The 14726-nt window shown below is 48.9% G+C and overlaps 1 protein-coding gene across 1 annotated transcript in view; it reads left to right on the top strand.

The window, feature by feature from the left end:
• The window catches only part of SI (sucrase-isomaltase), a 328081-nt gene that overhangs the window by 248087 nt on the left and 65268 nt on the right, over positions 1-14726 (top strand). Inside the window, exons 37-38 of the mRNA XM_068280942.1 lie at positions 75-159; positions 9177-9315. Of these exons, the coding sequence (XP_068137043.1) occupies positions 75-159; positions 9177-9315 (224 nt within the window). The remainder of the gene's footprint in view (positions 1-74; positions 160-9176; positions 9316-14726) is intronic.

Genomic DNA, 14726 nt, shown 5'->3' with positions numbered 1-14726 from the left:
AAGACACTACATCTTGTTAAAATGTGATGAGCTTGATGTGTGCATGCTAAAGTATATGTTTCTTTGTTTTTTAGGATATGAACGAGCCAGCCAGTTTTGTTCACGGATCTGTGAATGGTTGCCCAAATAAAGCTTTGAACGAGCCTCCATACATGCCAGGTATGAATAGTATTTTTATTTACGGTCCTATTTATATTTTACAATTCATAACTAAATAACAGCTTGATACAGAATGTCTCAACAATTTGTTTTAGCATAAACATTTAAAGAATCTAGTTTTCTAAACATATTTAATCAATATAAAAAAAATACATGAGCAAGTCCCAGAACTTCACACGATTGGATGTACAGCAAATCAAATGTGATCATGGGCAAATCTGAATGAGATGCTACCTATCTGCCCACCCGGCTACCTAACTGCCTAGTGCCTACCCTGCCACCCAGCTACCTATCTGCCCACCCGGCTAGATAACTGCCTACCCTGCCACCCAGCTGCCTATCTGCCTACCCAGCTACCTATCTGCCCACCCTTCCACCTATCTGCCCACCCTCCCACCCGGCTACCTACCTGCCCACCCTGCCACCCAGCTACCTATCTGGCCACCCTCCCACCCGGCTATCTATCTGATGCTACCTATCTGGCCACCCTCCAACCCGGCTATCTATCTGATGATACCTATCTGCCCACCTGGCTACCTAACTGCCTACCCTGCAACCCGGCTGCCTATCTGCCTACCATGCCACTTGGCTGCCTATCTTCCAACCCTGCCACCCAGCTACCTATCTGTCCACCCTGCCACCTGGCTACCTATCTGCCCACCCAGCTACCTATCTGCCCACCCTGCCATCCGGCTACCTATCTGCCCACCCTGCCACCTGGCTACCTATCCTCCCACCCTGCCACCTGGCTACCTATCGGCCTACCCTCCCACCCGGCGACCTATCTGCCCACCTGGCTACCTATCTGCCAACCCGGCTACCTATATTCCTACCCTCCCACCCGGCTATCTATCTGTCCACCTGGCTACCTATCTGGCCAGCCTCCCACCAGGCTATCTATCTGATGCTACCTATCTGGCCACCCTCCCACCCGGCTATCTATCTGATGCTACCTATCTGCCCACCCGGCTACCTAACTGCCTACCCTGCCACCCAGCTGCCTATCTGCCAACCCTCCACTCGGCTGCCTATTAGAGATGTAGCGAACGGTTCGCCGGCGAACGGTTCCAGGCAAACTTTGGTGGTTCGCGTTCGCCATGCAAAGGCAAACTTTTGCGGAAGTTTGATTCGCCCCATAATGCTCTATGGAGCAGAACTTTGACCCTCTACATCACAGTCAGCAGGCATATTGTTGCCAATCAGACTGCACTCACGCCTGGAGCCCCACCCCCCCTTATAAAAGGCAAGGTCCTTGTGCCGTTTTACTCACTCGTCTGCCTACACTAATTAGTCAAGGACAGCTGCTACACACACTCTGCTAGGGACAGTTTAATTAGGCTCTTGTATATTACTCCCTCCTACCCTCCTACCTATGTCCTTCTACCGGAGGGAGGAGAGTCTCATCTGCCAGGGAATTATAGTATTACAAAAGCCAGCTTACATACCGTGGCTGGGAATTGAACCCAGGTCTCACTGTGTGGTGGGCAAGTACCTTAACCGCTGTACCACCAACACTACTAACTGAAGCTAGCCTAGCATGTACCATTTCTGCTCAATCCAAGAGAAACATTATGTTGCTTAAAGGGAACCTTAAATGAGAGTGATATGGATGTTTCCTGTTAAACAATACCAGTTGCCTGGCAGTCCAGCTGATCTCTGTGGCTGCAATAGTGGCTGAATCACACCCTGAAACAAGCATGCAGCTAATACAGTCTGACTTCAGTCAGAGCACCTGATCTGCATGCTTGTTCAGGGGCTGTGGCTAAAAGTATTAGAGACACAGGATCGGCAGACGATTCAGGCAACTGGTATTATTTTAAAAGGAAAAATCCATATCCTTCTCAGTTTAGGTTCCCTTTAAGGATTTGTAGCATAAAAGCCAACTCACATTGGCTGGGAATTGAACCCAGGTCTCACTGTGTGGTGGTCAAGTACCTTAACCGCTGTACCACCAACACTACTAACTGAAGCTAGCCTAGCATGTACCATTTCTGCTCAATCCAAGAGAAAAATTAGACAAGACAAATAACATTTATATCACGCTTTTCTCCTGGCAGATTCAAAGCACCAGAGCTGCAGCCACTAGGGCACACTCTATAAGCAGTAGCAGTGTTAGGAAGACTTGCCTAAGGTCTCCTACTGAATAGGTGCTGGCTTACTGAACAGACAGAGCCGAGATTCGAACCCTGGTCTCGTGTGTCAGAGGCAGAGCCCTTAACCATTACACCCTCCAGCCACTGCTTAAGGATTTGTAGCCAGGCATGGCCTTGCTTTTTGTTTTCAACAGTTGTCCAAAGAGAACCCCAGATAGCCAGGTAGATTCATCTCTCTCTCTCTCTCTCTCTCTCTCTCTCTCTCTCTCTCTCTCTCTCTCTCTCCCTCTCTTGTATTTTTGAGCATAAATGGTACATGCTAGGCTGGCTTCAGCATGTAGTGTACAAGTCCTTAAGCAGTGGCTGGATGGTGTAATGGTTAAGGGCTCTGCCTCTGACACAGGAGACCAGGGTTTGAATCTTGGCTCTGTCTGTTCAATAAGCCAGCACCTATTCAGTAGGAGACCTTAGGCAAGTCTTCCTAACACTGCTACTGCCTATAGAGTGTGCTCTGGTGCTTTGAGTCTGCCTGGAGAAAAGCGTGATATAAATGTTATTTGTCTTGTCTAATTTTTCTCTTGGATTGAGCAGAAATGGTATATGCTAGGCTAGCTTCAGTTAGTATTGTTGGTGGTACAGCGGTTAAGGTACTTGCCCACCACACAGTGAGATCTGGGTTCAATTCCCAGCCACGTTATGTAAGCTGGCTTTTGAAATACTATAATTCTCTGGCAGATGAGACCCTCCTCCCTCCGGTAGGAGATAATTGGAGGAAGGGAGAAGAAGAGCAGAGTAGGCCTGTAATTGAAAATTGACCTTAAAATAGGGGTTTATGTGAAATCTAGATTTTTGCCTGGGACTTTTGATGTGTATTTCACTCAATCATGTCTGCCTCCAGGTATTAGATCCCTTGGAACATGTTTTCTATCATTTTTCCAGCCGGTAGAATTTTTTCTATTTTTCAAAGTTCACCTCCCTATTGAAGTCTATTGCGGTTCGCAAACTTTTTTGCGAACCTAACCTTTTGCGGAGGTTCGTGACATCACCTTTCGTGGAAAATCGGAGGTTCGTGACATCACTACTGCCTATCTGCCAACCCTCCCACCCAGCTATCTATCTGCCCACCCTGCCACCCAGCAACCTATACCCAGAAACCTATCTGCCCACCCTGCCACCCGGCTACCTATTTGCCCACCCTGCTACCTGGCTACCTATCTGCCCACCCCGCTACCTATCTGCCCACCCTGCCACCTGGCTACCTATCTGCCCACCCTGCCACCTGGCTATCTATCTACCTACCCTCCCACCCGGCTACCTATCTGCCCACCCTGCCACCTATCTGCCAACCCTCCCACCTAGCTACCTATCTGCCAACCCTCCCACCCATCTATCTATCTGCCCACCCTGCCACCCATATGCCCACCCTGCCACCCGGCTACCTATCTGCCCACCCTGCTACCTGGCTACCTATCTGCCCACCCTGCCACCTGGCTACCTATCTGCCCACCCTGCCACCTGGCTGCCTATCTACCTACCCTCCCACCCGGCTACCTATCTGCCCACCTAGCTACCTATCTGCCAACCCGGCTACCTATCTGCCTACCCTTCCACCCGGCTACCTATCTGCCCACCTGGCTACCTATCTGGCCACCCTCCCACCCGGCTATCTGTCTGATGCTACCTATCTGGCCACCCTCCCACCCGGCCATCTATCTGATGCTACCTATCTGCCCACCCAGCTATTTATCTGCCCACCCTGTCACCTGGCTACCTATCCTCCCACCCTGCCACCTGGCTACCTATCTGCCTACCCTCCCACCCGGCTACCTATCTGCCCACCTGGCTACCTATCTGCCAACCTGGCTACCTATATTCCTACCCTCCCACCCGGCTATCTATCTGCCCACCTGGCTACCTATCTGGCCAGCCTCCCACCAGGCTATCTATCTGATGATACCTATCTGGCCACCCTCCCACCCGGCTATCTATCTGAAGCTACCTAACTGCCTACCCTGCCACCCAGCTGCCTATCTGCCAACCCTCCACTCGGCTGCCTATTAGAGATGTAGCGAACGGTTCGCCGGCGAACGGTTCCAGGCAAACTTTGGTGGTTCGCGTTCGCCATGCAAAGGCGAACTTTTGCGGAAGTTTGATTCGCCCCATAATGCTTTATGGAGCAGAACTTTGACCCTCTACATCACAGTCAGCAGGCATATTGTTGCCAATCAGACTGCACTCACGCCTGGAGCCCCACCCCCCCTTATACAAGGCAAGGTCCTTGTGCCGATTTACTCACTCGTCTGCCTACACTAATTAGTTAAGGACAGCTGCTACACACACTCTGCTAGGGACAGTTTAATTAGGCTCTTGTATATTACTCCCTCCTACCATTCTACCTATTTCCTCCTACCGGAGGGAGGAGAGTCTCATCTGCCAGGGAATTATAGTATTACAAAAGCCAGCTTACATACCATGGCTGGGAATTGAACCCAGGTCTCACTGTGTGGTGGGCAAGTACCTTAACCGCTGTACCACCAACACTACTAACTGAAGCTAGCCTAGCATGTACCATTTCTGCTCAATCCAAGAGAAACATTATGTTGCTTAAAGGGAACCTTAACTGAGAGTGATATGGATGTTTCCTGTTAAACAATACCAGTTGCCTGGCAGTCCAGCTGATCTCTGTGGCTGAAATAGTGGCTGAATCACACCCTGAAACAAGCATGCAGTTAATCCAGTCTGACTTCAGTCAGAGCACCTGATCTGCATGCTTGTTCAGGGGCTGTGGCTAAAAGTATTAGAGACACAGGATCGGCAGACGATTCAGGCAACTGGTATTATTTTAAAAGGAAAAATCCATATCCTTCTCAGTTTAGGTTTTCTTTAAGGATTTGTAGCATAAAAGCCAACTCACATTGGCTGGGAATTGAACCCAGGTCTCACTGTGTGGTGGGCAAGTACCTTAACCGCTGTACCACCAACACTACTAACTGAAGCTAGCCTAGCATGTACCATTTCTGCTCAATCCAAGAGAAAAATTAGACAAGACAAATAACATTTATGTCACGCTTTTCTCCTGGCGGATTCAAAGCACCAGAGCTGCAGCCACTAGGGCACACTCTATAAGCAGTAGCAGTGTTAGGAAGACTTGCCTAAGGTCTCCTACTGAATAGGTGCTGGCTTACTGAACAGACAGAGCCGAGATTCGAAACCTGATCTCGTGTGTCAGAGGCAGAGCCCTTAACCATTACACCTTCCAGCCACTGCTTAAGGATTTGTAGCCAGGCATGGCCTTGCTTTTTGTGTTCAACAGTTGTCCAAAGAGAACCCCAGATAGCCAGGTAGATTCATCTCTCTCTCTCTCTCTCTCTCTCTCTCTCTCTCTCCCCCTCTCTTGTATTTTTGAGCATAAATGGATTGAGTATAAATGGTACATGCTAGGCTGGCTTCAGCATGTAGTGTTGGTGGTACAGTGCCTGGCTATCTGGGGTTTTCTTTGGACAATTGTTGAACACAAAAGGCAAGGCCATGCCTGGCTACAAATTCTTAAGCAGTGGCTGGATGATGTAATGGTTAAGGGCTCTGCCTCTGACACAGGAGACCAGGGTTTGCATCTTGGCTCTGTCTGTTCAGTAAGCCAGCACCTATTCAGTAGGAGACCTTAGGCAAGTCTTCCTAACACTGCTACTGCCTATAGAGTGTGCCCTAGTGGCTGCAGCTCTGGTGCTTTGAGTCTGCCTGGAGAAAAGCGTGATATAAATGTTATTTGTCTTGTCTAATTTTTCTCTTGGATTGAGCAGAAATGGTACATGCTAGGCTAGCTTCAGTTAGTATTGTTGGTGGTACAGCGGTTAAGGTACTTGCCCACCACACAGTGAGATCTGGGTTCAATTCCCAGCCACGTTATGTAAGCTGGCTTTTGAAATACTATAATTCTCTGGCAGATGAGACCCTCCTCCCTCCGGTAGGAGATAATTGGAGGAAGGGAGAAGAAGAGCAGAGTAGGCCTGTAATTGAAAATTGACCTTAAAATAGGGGTTTATGTGAAATCTAGATTTTTGCCTGGGACTTTTGATGTGTATTTCACTCAATCATGTCTGCCTCCAGGTATTAGATCCCTTGGAACATGTTTTCTATCATTTTTCCAGCCGGTAGAATTTTTTCTATTTTTCAAAGTTCACCTCCCTATTGAAGTCTATTGTGAACCTTTTGCGGAGGTTCGTGACATCACCTTTCGCGGAAAATCGGAGGTTCGTGACATCACTACTGCCTATCTGCCAACCCTCCCACCCAGCTACCTATCTGCCCACCCGGCTACCTATCTGCCACCCAGCTACCTATCTGCCCACCCGGCTACCTATCTGCCCACCCTGCCACCTATCTGCCAACCCTCCCACCTAGCTACCTATCTGCCAACCCTCCCACCCAGCTATCTATCTGCCCACCCTGCGACCCAGCAACCTATACCCAGAAACCTATCTGCCCACCCTGCCACCCGGCTACCTATCTGCCCACCCTGCCACCCCGCTACCTATCTACCTACCCTCCCACCCGGCTACCTATCTGCCCACCCTGCCACCTATCTGCCAACCCTCCCACCTAGCTACCTATCTGCCAACCCTCCCACCCAGCTATCTATCTGCCCACCCTGCCACCCATATGCCCACCCTGCCACCCGGCTACCTATCTGCCCACCCTGCTACCTGGCTACCTGTCTGCCCATCCCGCTACCTATCTGCCCACCCTGCCACCCGGCTACCTATCTGCCCACCCAGCCACCCGGCTACCTATCTACCTACCCTCCCACCCGGCTACCTATCTGCCCACCTAGCTACCTATCTGCCAACCCGGCTACCTATCTGCCTACCCTTCCACCCGGCTACCTATCTGCCCACCTGGCTACCTATCTGGCCACCCTCCCACCCGGCTATCTATCTGATGCTACCTATCTGGCCACCCTCCCACCCGGCTATCTATCTGATGCTACCTTTCTGCCCACCCAGCTATTTATCTGCCCACCATGTCACCTGGCTATCTGCCCACCCTGCCATCTGTCTGCCCACCCATCTATCTATCTATCTATCTATCTGTCTGCCCACCCGGCTATCTATCTGCCCACCCTCTCACCTGGCTATCTATCTGCCCACCCTGCCACCCGGATGTCTGCCCACCCTTCCACCCAGCTATTTATCTGCCTACCCTCCCACCTGGCTATCTATCTGCCCACCCTCCTATCCCCACCCAGCTATCTATCTTATCTGCCCACCTTCCCCCCACCAGGCTATCTATCTGATCTGCCCCCCCCCCAGGCTATCTATCTTATCTGCCCACTCTCCCACCCCCACCAGGCTATCTATCCATCCATCTATCTATCTACCAGGCTTTCTATTTGCCCACCCCAACCAGGTAATCATCTAGCCTGTCATGTCATGCTCTATCTTGATGCAGGATTGGGGTTAAGTTTTGCGTTTGTTCAGTAACCTGTATAATGCAGATGTTACATGTATGCATCAAGAAATATTTCTGGGCCTCAGGGAAGGTTGCCATAGACTGTATTAGTAAATATATGATATATGCAATGTATAACCACAACCAATTTAGTTATGGCCACACACACTTTTAGTTGCCTGTTAGGGGCCCACAACACAATTGGTATTTTGCACAGGGGCCCACTGCTGGCTGTGTCCGCCACTGGTTGGAAAAACTGGGCTTATTTAGCTTAGGGAAAGAAGACAGCAAAGAGGTGACCTGTTTAACAAGTAGAACTAAACCAGGGGACAATACAAAAGCTTTGTCAATGAGCTTTTTGTTCCTAGACTTGTGCAAAGGACAAGGCTACATGTTCTGTGTATGGAGGAAAAAAGGTTTTTTTCCCATCTATTTAGTAAGGAGTTCTTTATGTTTAAAATATGGAATATTTTACCACAGGAAGTAGTTATGGCAATGTTTTTAAAGGAGGCCTGGATGCATTGAAGAACATCCATGGCTATAATACTAGGCAATTCTCAGCCTGGGATTTTATCTGACTGCAATCTTGAATTGGTAAGGATATTTCCCATTTAAAGGCTTATTATCCCAAGTCTTATACAGGTTTATTTTTGCCTTCCCCTGTATCAACTGAGATATGTGAGGGTGCGGGACAGCAATGTCCTTTTTTTTTTGTTCCAGCTTGATGGATGTCTATTTTCAACCAAACTAAGTATGTAAATGCTGTAGTTCCCTTGATCAAAAAGATCTAAAATTAGAGGTTTAGGGCATGGTATTTATTGTTCATTACATTTGAAATAGCACTAATTTACAAGTGTACAAAAAAAACCTCAAAAACAAACAGCACACAGTTGCTGGCCAGTAACTTCAGTGGGAGAAAAACCAGATCAGGAACAGTGGGAAACAATCCACTGCAAAAAGCGAGACAGTGACTGGCTTGAGTAAGAGTATGGTGGTGGGGAGTCCACACTGCGTGTAAAATGTAGTGAGGGGGAAGACACTAAAATGATGACTAGGTTCTATGTTTCAAGTGTGTGTCCCCATCTGCCTTGGACTCATTTGCCTGGGACAACTTTTCTGGGGTATAGCAGAGCTGATGTCACTTTTAATTTAGCTGAGCTCTGACACTGGGGAGCATAGAGAGCAGTACTACAGTAGTGTTTACTGTATAACAGACTGTTTCTGTTGCAATTAATCAGTCCAGGTAGAAAAAAATAGGAGCATGAAGGGTGTGTAAATATTCTTTATTGAAATAATGCAATAAAATTGATAAAGTGATAAAATACCCCTACTTCTTTAGGCTGGATATATAATAAGTTTTGCTTTACTTTAGGTAACTTTCTTTAGGACACTTTCAGAAAACATCTTCAGTGAGAAACATAGGATAATAGTTTATTGAATCTAGACTAATGTGTAAGTTTCAATGTGTCTTTTCAGCATTGGAATCCTCTCATATGGGATTATCACACAAGACCCTATGTATGGAGAGTCAACAGCACCTACCTAATGGAGATCCAGTTGACCATTATAATGTTCACAATCTATATGGATGGTCACATTCCAAACCAACTTATGAGTAAGTCTTGTTCTTTTGAATTTTTCTTAATTGAGAGGACAAAATGCTGCAACCTATTTGGAAAATTCAATTATTCTGATATTCCGAACACCATTACTATGAATATGGTATATATGGTATATACACCGTATATATTAGACATGCTTTTAAAAATGTAAAAAGGGGTAGGTGTTAGACATTGTTGAAGGCAAATTCTTGATGTGAAACACACCCTGCACTGTGCAGTCTCAGAGGCCCAGGAAAAGAGGTGGGTTTTTAATAGAGATGGCCCGAACCTCCGTTTTTTGGTTTGTGAACCGCGAGCGCGAACTTCCGCAAAAGTTCGATTTGCCCGAACTTTCTCAAACAGCAATAGACTTCAATGGGGAGGCGAACTTTGAAAACTAGAAACATTTATGCTGGCCACAAAAGTGATGGAAAAGATGTTTCATGGGGTCTAACACCTGGAGGGAGGACATGGCGGAGTGGGATACACGCCAAAAGTCCCGGGGAAAAATCCAGATTAGACGCACAGCAGCGTTTTAAGGGCAGAAGTCACATTGCATGCTAAATTGGAGGCCTAAAGTGCTTTAAAACATCTTGCAGGTGTATACATCAATCAGGTAGTGTAATTAGAGTACTGCTTCACACTGACAGACCAAACTCACTGTGTAACGCACCGCAAACAGCTGTTTGTGTAGTGACAGTCGTGCTGGACTACTGCACACCATGGCGAGATTGCTCTTCCTCACTCAGTGATATCAGGTAATGTCTGACTGCCTTATCAACTTTCAATGGTTCTTTTTCTACCATTGTTAAAGCATACATCTATTTTTTTAAATTACTTTTTCTGCTGGCTCTACAGTACCTTCAACGAGAATGTTATGGAGGGCAAGTCTGCCATTCATTCAACTGTGTGACTGATAAAGTTTCGATATTACTTTCTCAGTACCATGGTGACCACGGGTAATGGCCGAGGAATCAGGGTTCGATTCCGGTCCGGAGTGGGAGCCTAAGAAACGGCTACCACCACCACACATCCAAGGAAGGCAGCAGGCACGCTGTGGGCAAAGGATCAGGAACGGCTACCACCACACATCCAAGGAAGGCAGCAGGCACGGCACGCAAGTCCCGACTCAGGGAGGTAGTGCCAAGAAATAACAATACAGAAGGACTCTTTTGAGGCCCTGCTGTATATGAGACAAATCAACTTTAAATCCTTTAACGACAATCTGTTATGGAGGGCAAGTCTGCCATCCATTCAAGTGAAAGGTATGCACTAACTGCCAGATATAATACAATGTGCAGTCACTGATGCAACGAAAGGTATGCAGTGACTGCAAACAGCTTTTTGTGTACGCAAGTCCCTTCACTGCGGCAAGGTAACAATCACGAAGGGGAATTGACACATGTACATGCCTTTTGTTTTGTTGTTGCAGCCGCAGTGTAGCCTTAAAAATTAGGCAGGCATGTTCACGCACCAGAAAAATCATTATAGCGGCCGCTGCTAGCAGCGGCCTTAAAAATTCAGGAATCTGCCTGGAGTCCTGGACCCTGTTGGTGGTGGCGGAGAAGGCAGTCAAGTGTCCTGCAGGCAGAGATGCTGTGTGTGGGGACTGACTTAGTCTTCGGGCGAGCAGTAGCCCTCTGGGATCCATGCCTCATTCATTTTGATAAAGGGCAGGTACTGAACACTTTTGTGACTTAGGCGACTTCTCTTCTCAGTGACAATGCCTCCAGCTGCGCTGAAGGTCCTTTCTGACAGGATGCTTGAGGCAGGACAAGACAGAAGTTGGATAGCAAATTGTGACAGCTCTGGCCACAGGTCAAGCCTGTGCACCCAGTAGTCCAAGGGTTCATCGCTGCTCACAGTGTCTACATCCACACTTAAGGCCAGGTAGTTGGCTACCTGCCGGTTGAGGCATTGGTGGAGGGTGGATCTGGAAGCGCTAAGGTTAGGCGTTGGACTAAAGAATGTCCGCATGTCCAACATCACCATGAGATCGCTGGAGCATCCTGTCCTTGCCTGCGTGGACATGGGAGAAGGATTACTGGCAGTGGTACCTTTATTGCGTTGTGCTGTGACATCACCCTTAAATGCATTGTAAAGCATAGTTGCCAGCTTGTTCTACAAGTGCTGCATCCTTTCTGCCTTCTGGTGATTTGGAAACATCTCCACCACTTTGTGCCTATACCCTTGAGTTTTTTTATACGGGGTCCCTCAACAGGCTGGACAGCATGAAAGACGCAATCTGCACAAAGTTGGATGCAGACGTACTATCCATCTCCTCTTGCTCTTCCTCAGTGATGTCAGCTAAGTTTTCCTCCTCCACCCAGCCGAAATGAGATTGCTGCCATTGTCACACACCACATTGCCGATCTCCTGTTGGTGCAGGGTCAGCCACTATCCCACCTGTTTGTTCAGAGCAGCCAGGAGAGCTGCTCCATTGTGACTCTCCGCTTTGAGGCAAGCAACACTGCGTGCGCTCACATAGGTAGGTGGGTGCACTGAAGTGAACAACAGGTAGGTATATGCAGTGATGGGTATTACAATGTGCACCTGTCACACACAGACAGGTACCGGATAGGCACAGTGACACGGCGTGTGCTCACTTAGGTAGGTGGGTGTACTGAAAAACAGGTAGGTATATGCAGTGATGGGTATTACAATGTGCACCTGTCACACACAGGTACCAGACAGGTACAGTGACACTGCGTGCGCTCATGTATCTAGGTGGGTGCACTGAAGTTAACAACAGGTAGGTATATGCAGTGATGGGTATTACAATGTGCACCTGCCACACACACAGGTAGTCACTGAATGTGCTGGGCCTGGCAGTGACACACACAGTAGGAATTACCAAGGCTGTCTATGCAGCACAAGTGTCTGCGGGACACACACATACACACAAAAAAATCACAAGAACAAGATTAGCTCTCAAAAGAGCTGTTGGGGTTTTTTTTTAAGCAATAAGAAGAATCAGCAAGGGGCAAGCTAAGAAGCCTGCAAGAGCCTAACTAAGCTTTCCCTATAGGTTTCTGCACAGCAGCTCTCCTTTCTCTAATTACTGCAGGCACACGAGTGAGTCAAATGGCTGACGCTGCCTGCCTTTTATGAGGGGGGGGGCTCCAGGAGTGAGTGTAGCCTGATTGGCTACAATGTGCCTGCTGACTGTGATGTAGATGGTCAAAGTTGACCCTCATGATGCACTGTGGGGGCAAATCGAACTCCCGGAAAAGTTTGCAGTTCTCCGCGATCGCGAACCCCGGAAGTTCGCCGGTTCCCATTCACCCGCGAACCGTTCGGGCCATCTCTACGGATCAACAAGGAGCAAGCTAACAAACCTAACACAAGAGCCTAACTAAGCTTTCCCTATGTCAGCAGCAGGTTCTATCACCTTCTCTAATTACTGCAGGCACACGAGTGACTGTAATGGCCGGCGCTGCCTGCCTTTTATAAGGGGGGGGGGCTCCAGGAGGGTGTGGAGCCTGATTGGCTATCCTGTGTCTGCTGACTGTGATGCAGAGGGTCAAAGTTGACCCTAATGATGTAGTATAGGGGGCAGGTCGAACTCACATATAGTTTGCGGTTCACTGCGAACGCGAACCAGCGAAGTCTGCGTGAATCGGTTCGGGCCATCTGTAGTTTTTAAATGTCTTCAATCTCTTGCACTTATTGTGAGTAGTGGCTCCACAAGAAAAGGCCTGTGCACCAAATGTTTTGAAGTGGATCCTGTGAATAACCAAATGTGTCTTATTTACAGATTGGCAGGTGCATGAAGGGGCATATAGATACTCTATGTACTTGGGTCCTAAATAGTTTGTCAGCAGGCAGATCTTAAAATGGATTCTTAATTTTAACGGCAACCAGTGTAGAGTTTGCAGTACTAGCAGGGCCGCGATCAGAAATTTTTGGGTCCTGCACTCGGTAAAACTAATGCCCCCCCCCCCACTTCCCTCTGCCTCCACATGGAAAATTACAATCTTTGAAGGCCTCAACACATGAACATCCATGTGTCCGCTTTCCACATGCTACCATGGCTGAAAGTGTTCTGCGTATGTTCAATTCATTAAGACTGAATCTGCACTTGTGCAGAAGGCTCCCAGCTATGGGAGTACGATGAAGGAGGCACGTGGCCCGGAACAGTGCATGTGCAGTGTAGTGTTGGGCGAACAGTGTTCGCCACTGTTCGGGTTCTGCAGAACATCACCCTGTTCGGGTGATGTTCGAGTTCGGCCGAATACCTAATGGTGTTCGGCCAAACTGTTCGGGTTCGCCCGAACTGCTCAATGGCCGGCCGAAAAGGGCCGAACAGGGCCCCTGTTCGGCCGAATACGGCCCCTGTTCGGCCGAATGCGGCCCCCCTATGGGGTCGCAGGCATAAGGGGGGAGCATGCCCCGATCGCGGGGGGGGTCGGAAATTCCCCCCACCCCCTCCGCTAGCGCTCCCCCCTCTGCCCGCTTCCCCATAAAAAAGTTTAATGCAAGTTAAATAGTACCGGTGGCTGGCAGTGGAGTGAGGAGGAGGAGTCCGAGTAGGAGAGTGACGCGTTGAGGCCGGGCAGCGGGCGGTTCAGCGGTAGTACCCTTGTGGTACTTCCGCCCTTTCTCTGACCTCACGTCCTCTACGTGATGACGCATACGAGGGTACGCGTGACGCGTACCCTTGTATGCAGAGGACGTGAGGTCAGAGAAAGGGCGGAAGTACCACAAGGGTACTACCGCTGAACCGCCCGCTGCCCGGCCTCAACGCGTCACTCTCCTACTCGGACTCCTCCTCCTCACTCCACTGCCAGCCACCGGTACTATTTAACTTGCATTAAACTTTTTTTATGGGGAAGCGGGCAGAGGGGGGAGCGCTAGCGGAGGGGGTGGGGGGAATTTCCGACCCCCCCCCGCGATCGGGGCATGCTCCCCCCTTATGCCTGCGACCCCATAGGGCCCCCAAAATGGGCATGTTCGGGGGTCCCATTGACTTCCATTGAGTTTGGGGTTCGGGCCAAACATGCCGAACATCTGGCCCATGTTCGGCCTGTTCGGCCCGAACCCGAACATCCAGGTGTTCGCCCAACACTAGTGCAGTGCCCCGCAACCGAGCTGGATTGTGTGGACTTCACAGGAGCACAACAGATTGGACCGGCAGGGTATTGAGTGAGCTGATGGATTACAGGGGGCTAAAAGGAGCTCAGGTAAGTAAAAATCCTTTTCTGCCATTTGTCTCAGGTTTACTTTATTTACTAACTGTGTAAGGTAATTCCTGAATGAGCACCACATTAATGGGCAGCCAGAAGGACAGTCATGGACAAACATAGACTGCAGCTGGGGCACTGGTCTTGTGCATGGACTTGAAGGACAGATACAGTTGTATGTCATTTGTGTAACAACGATATCCTAGGCCATAACTCTGGACTATTTTGCCCACTGGGAGCAT

The sequence above is a fragment of the Hyperolius riggenbachi genome, chromosome 4, assembly GCF_040937935.1.
Source record: "Hyperolius riggenbachi isolate aHypRig1 chromosome 4, aHypRig1.pri, whole genome shotgun sequence".
In the NCBI taxonomy this organism is placed as follows: Eukaryota; Metazoa; Chordata; class Amphibia; order Anura; family Hyperoliidae; genus Hyperolius; species Hyperolius riggenbachi.
Note: the sequence above shows the minus strand (reverse complement) of the source record. Positions and strands in the feature narration are given on the sequence as shown.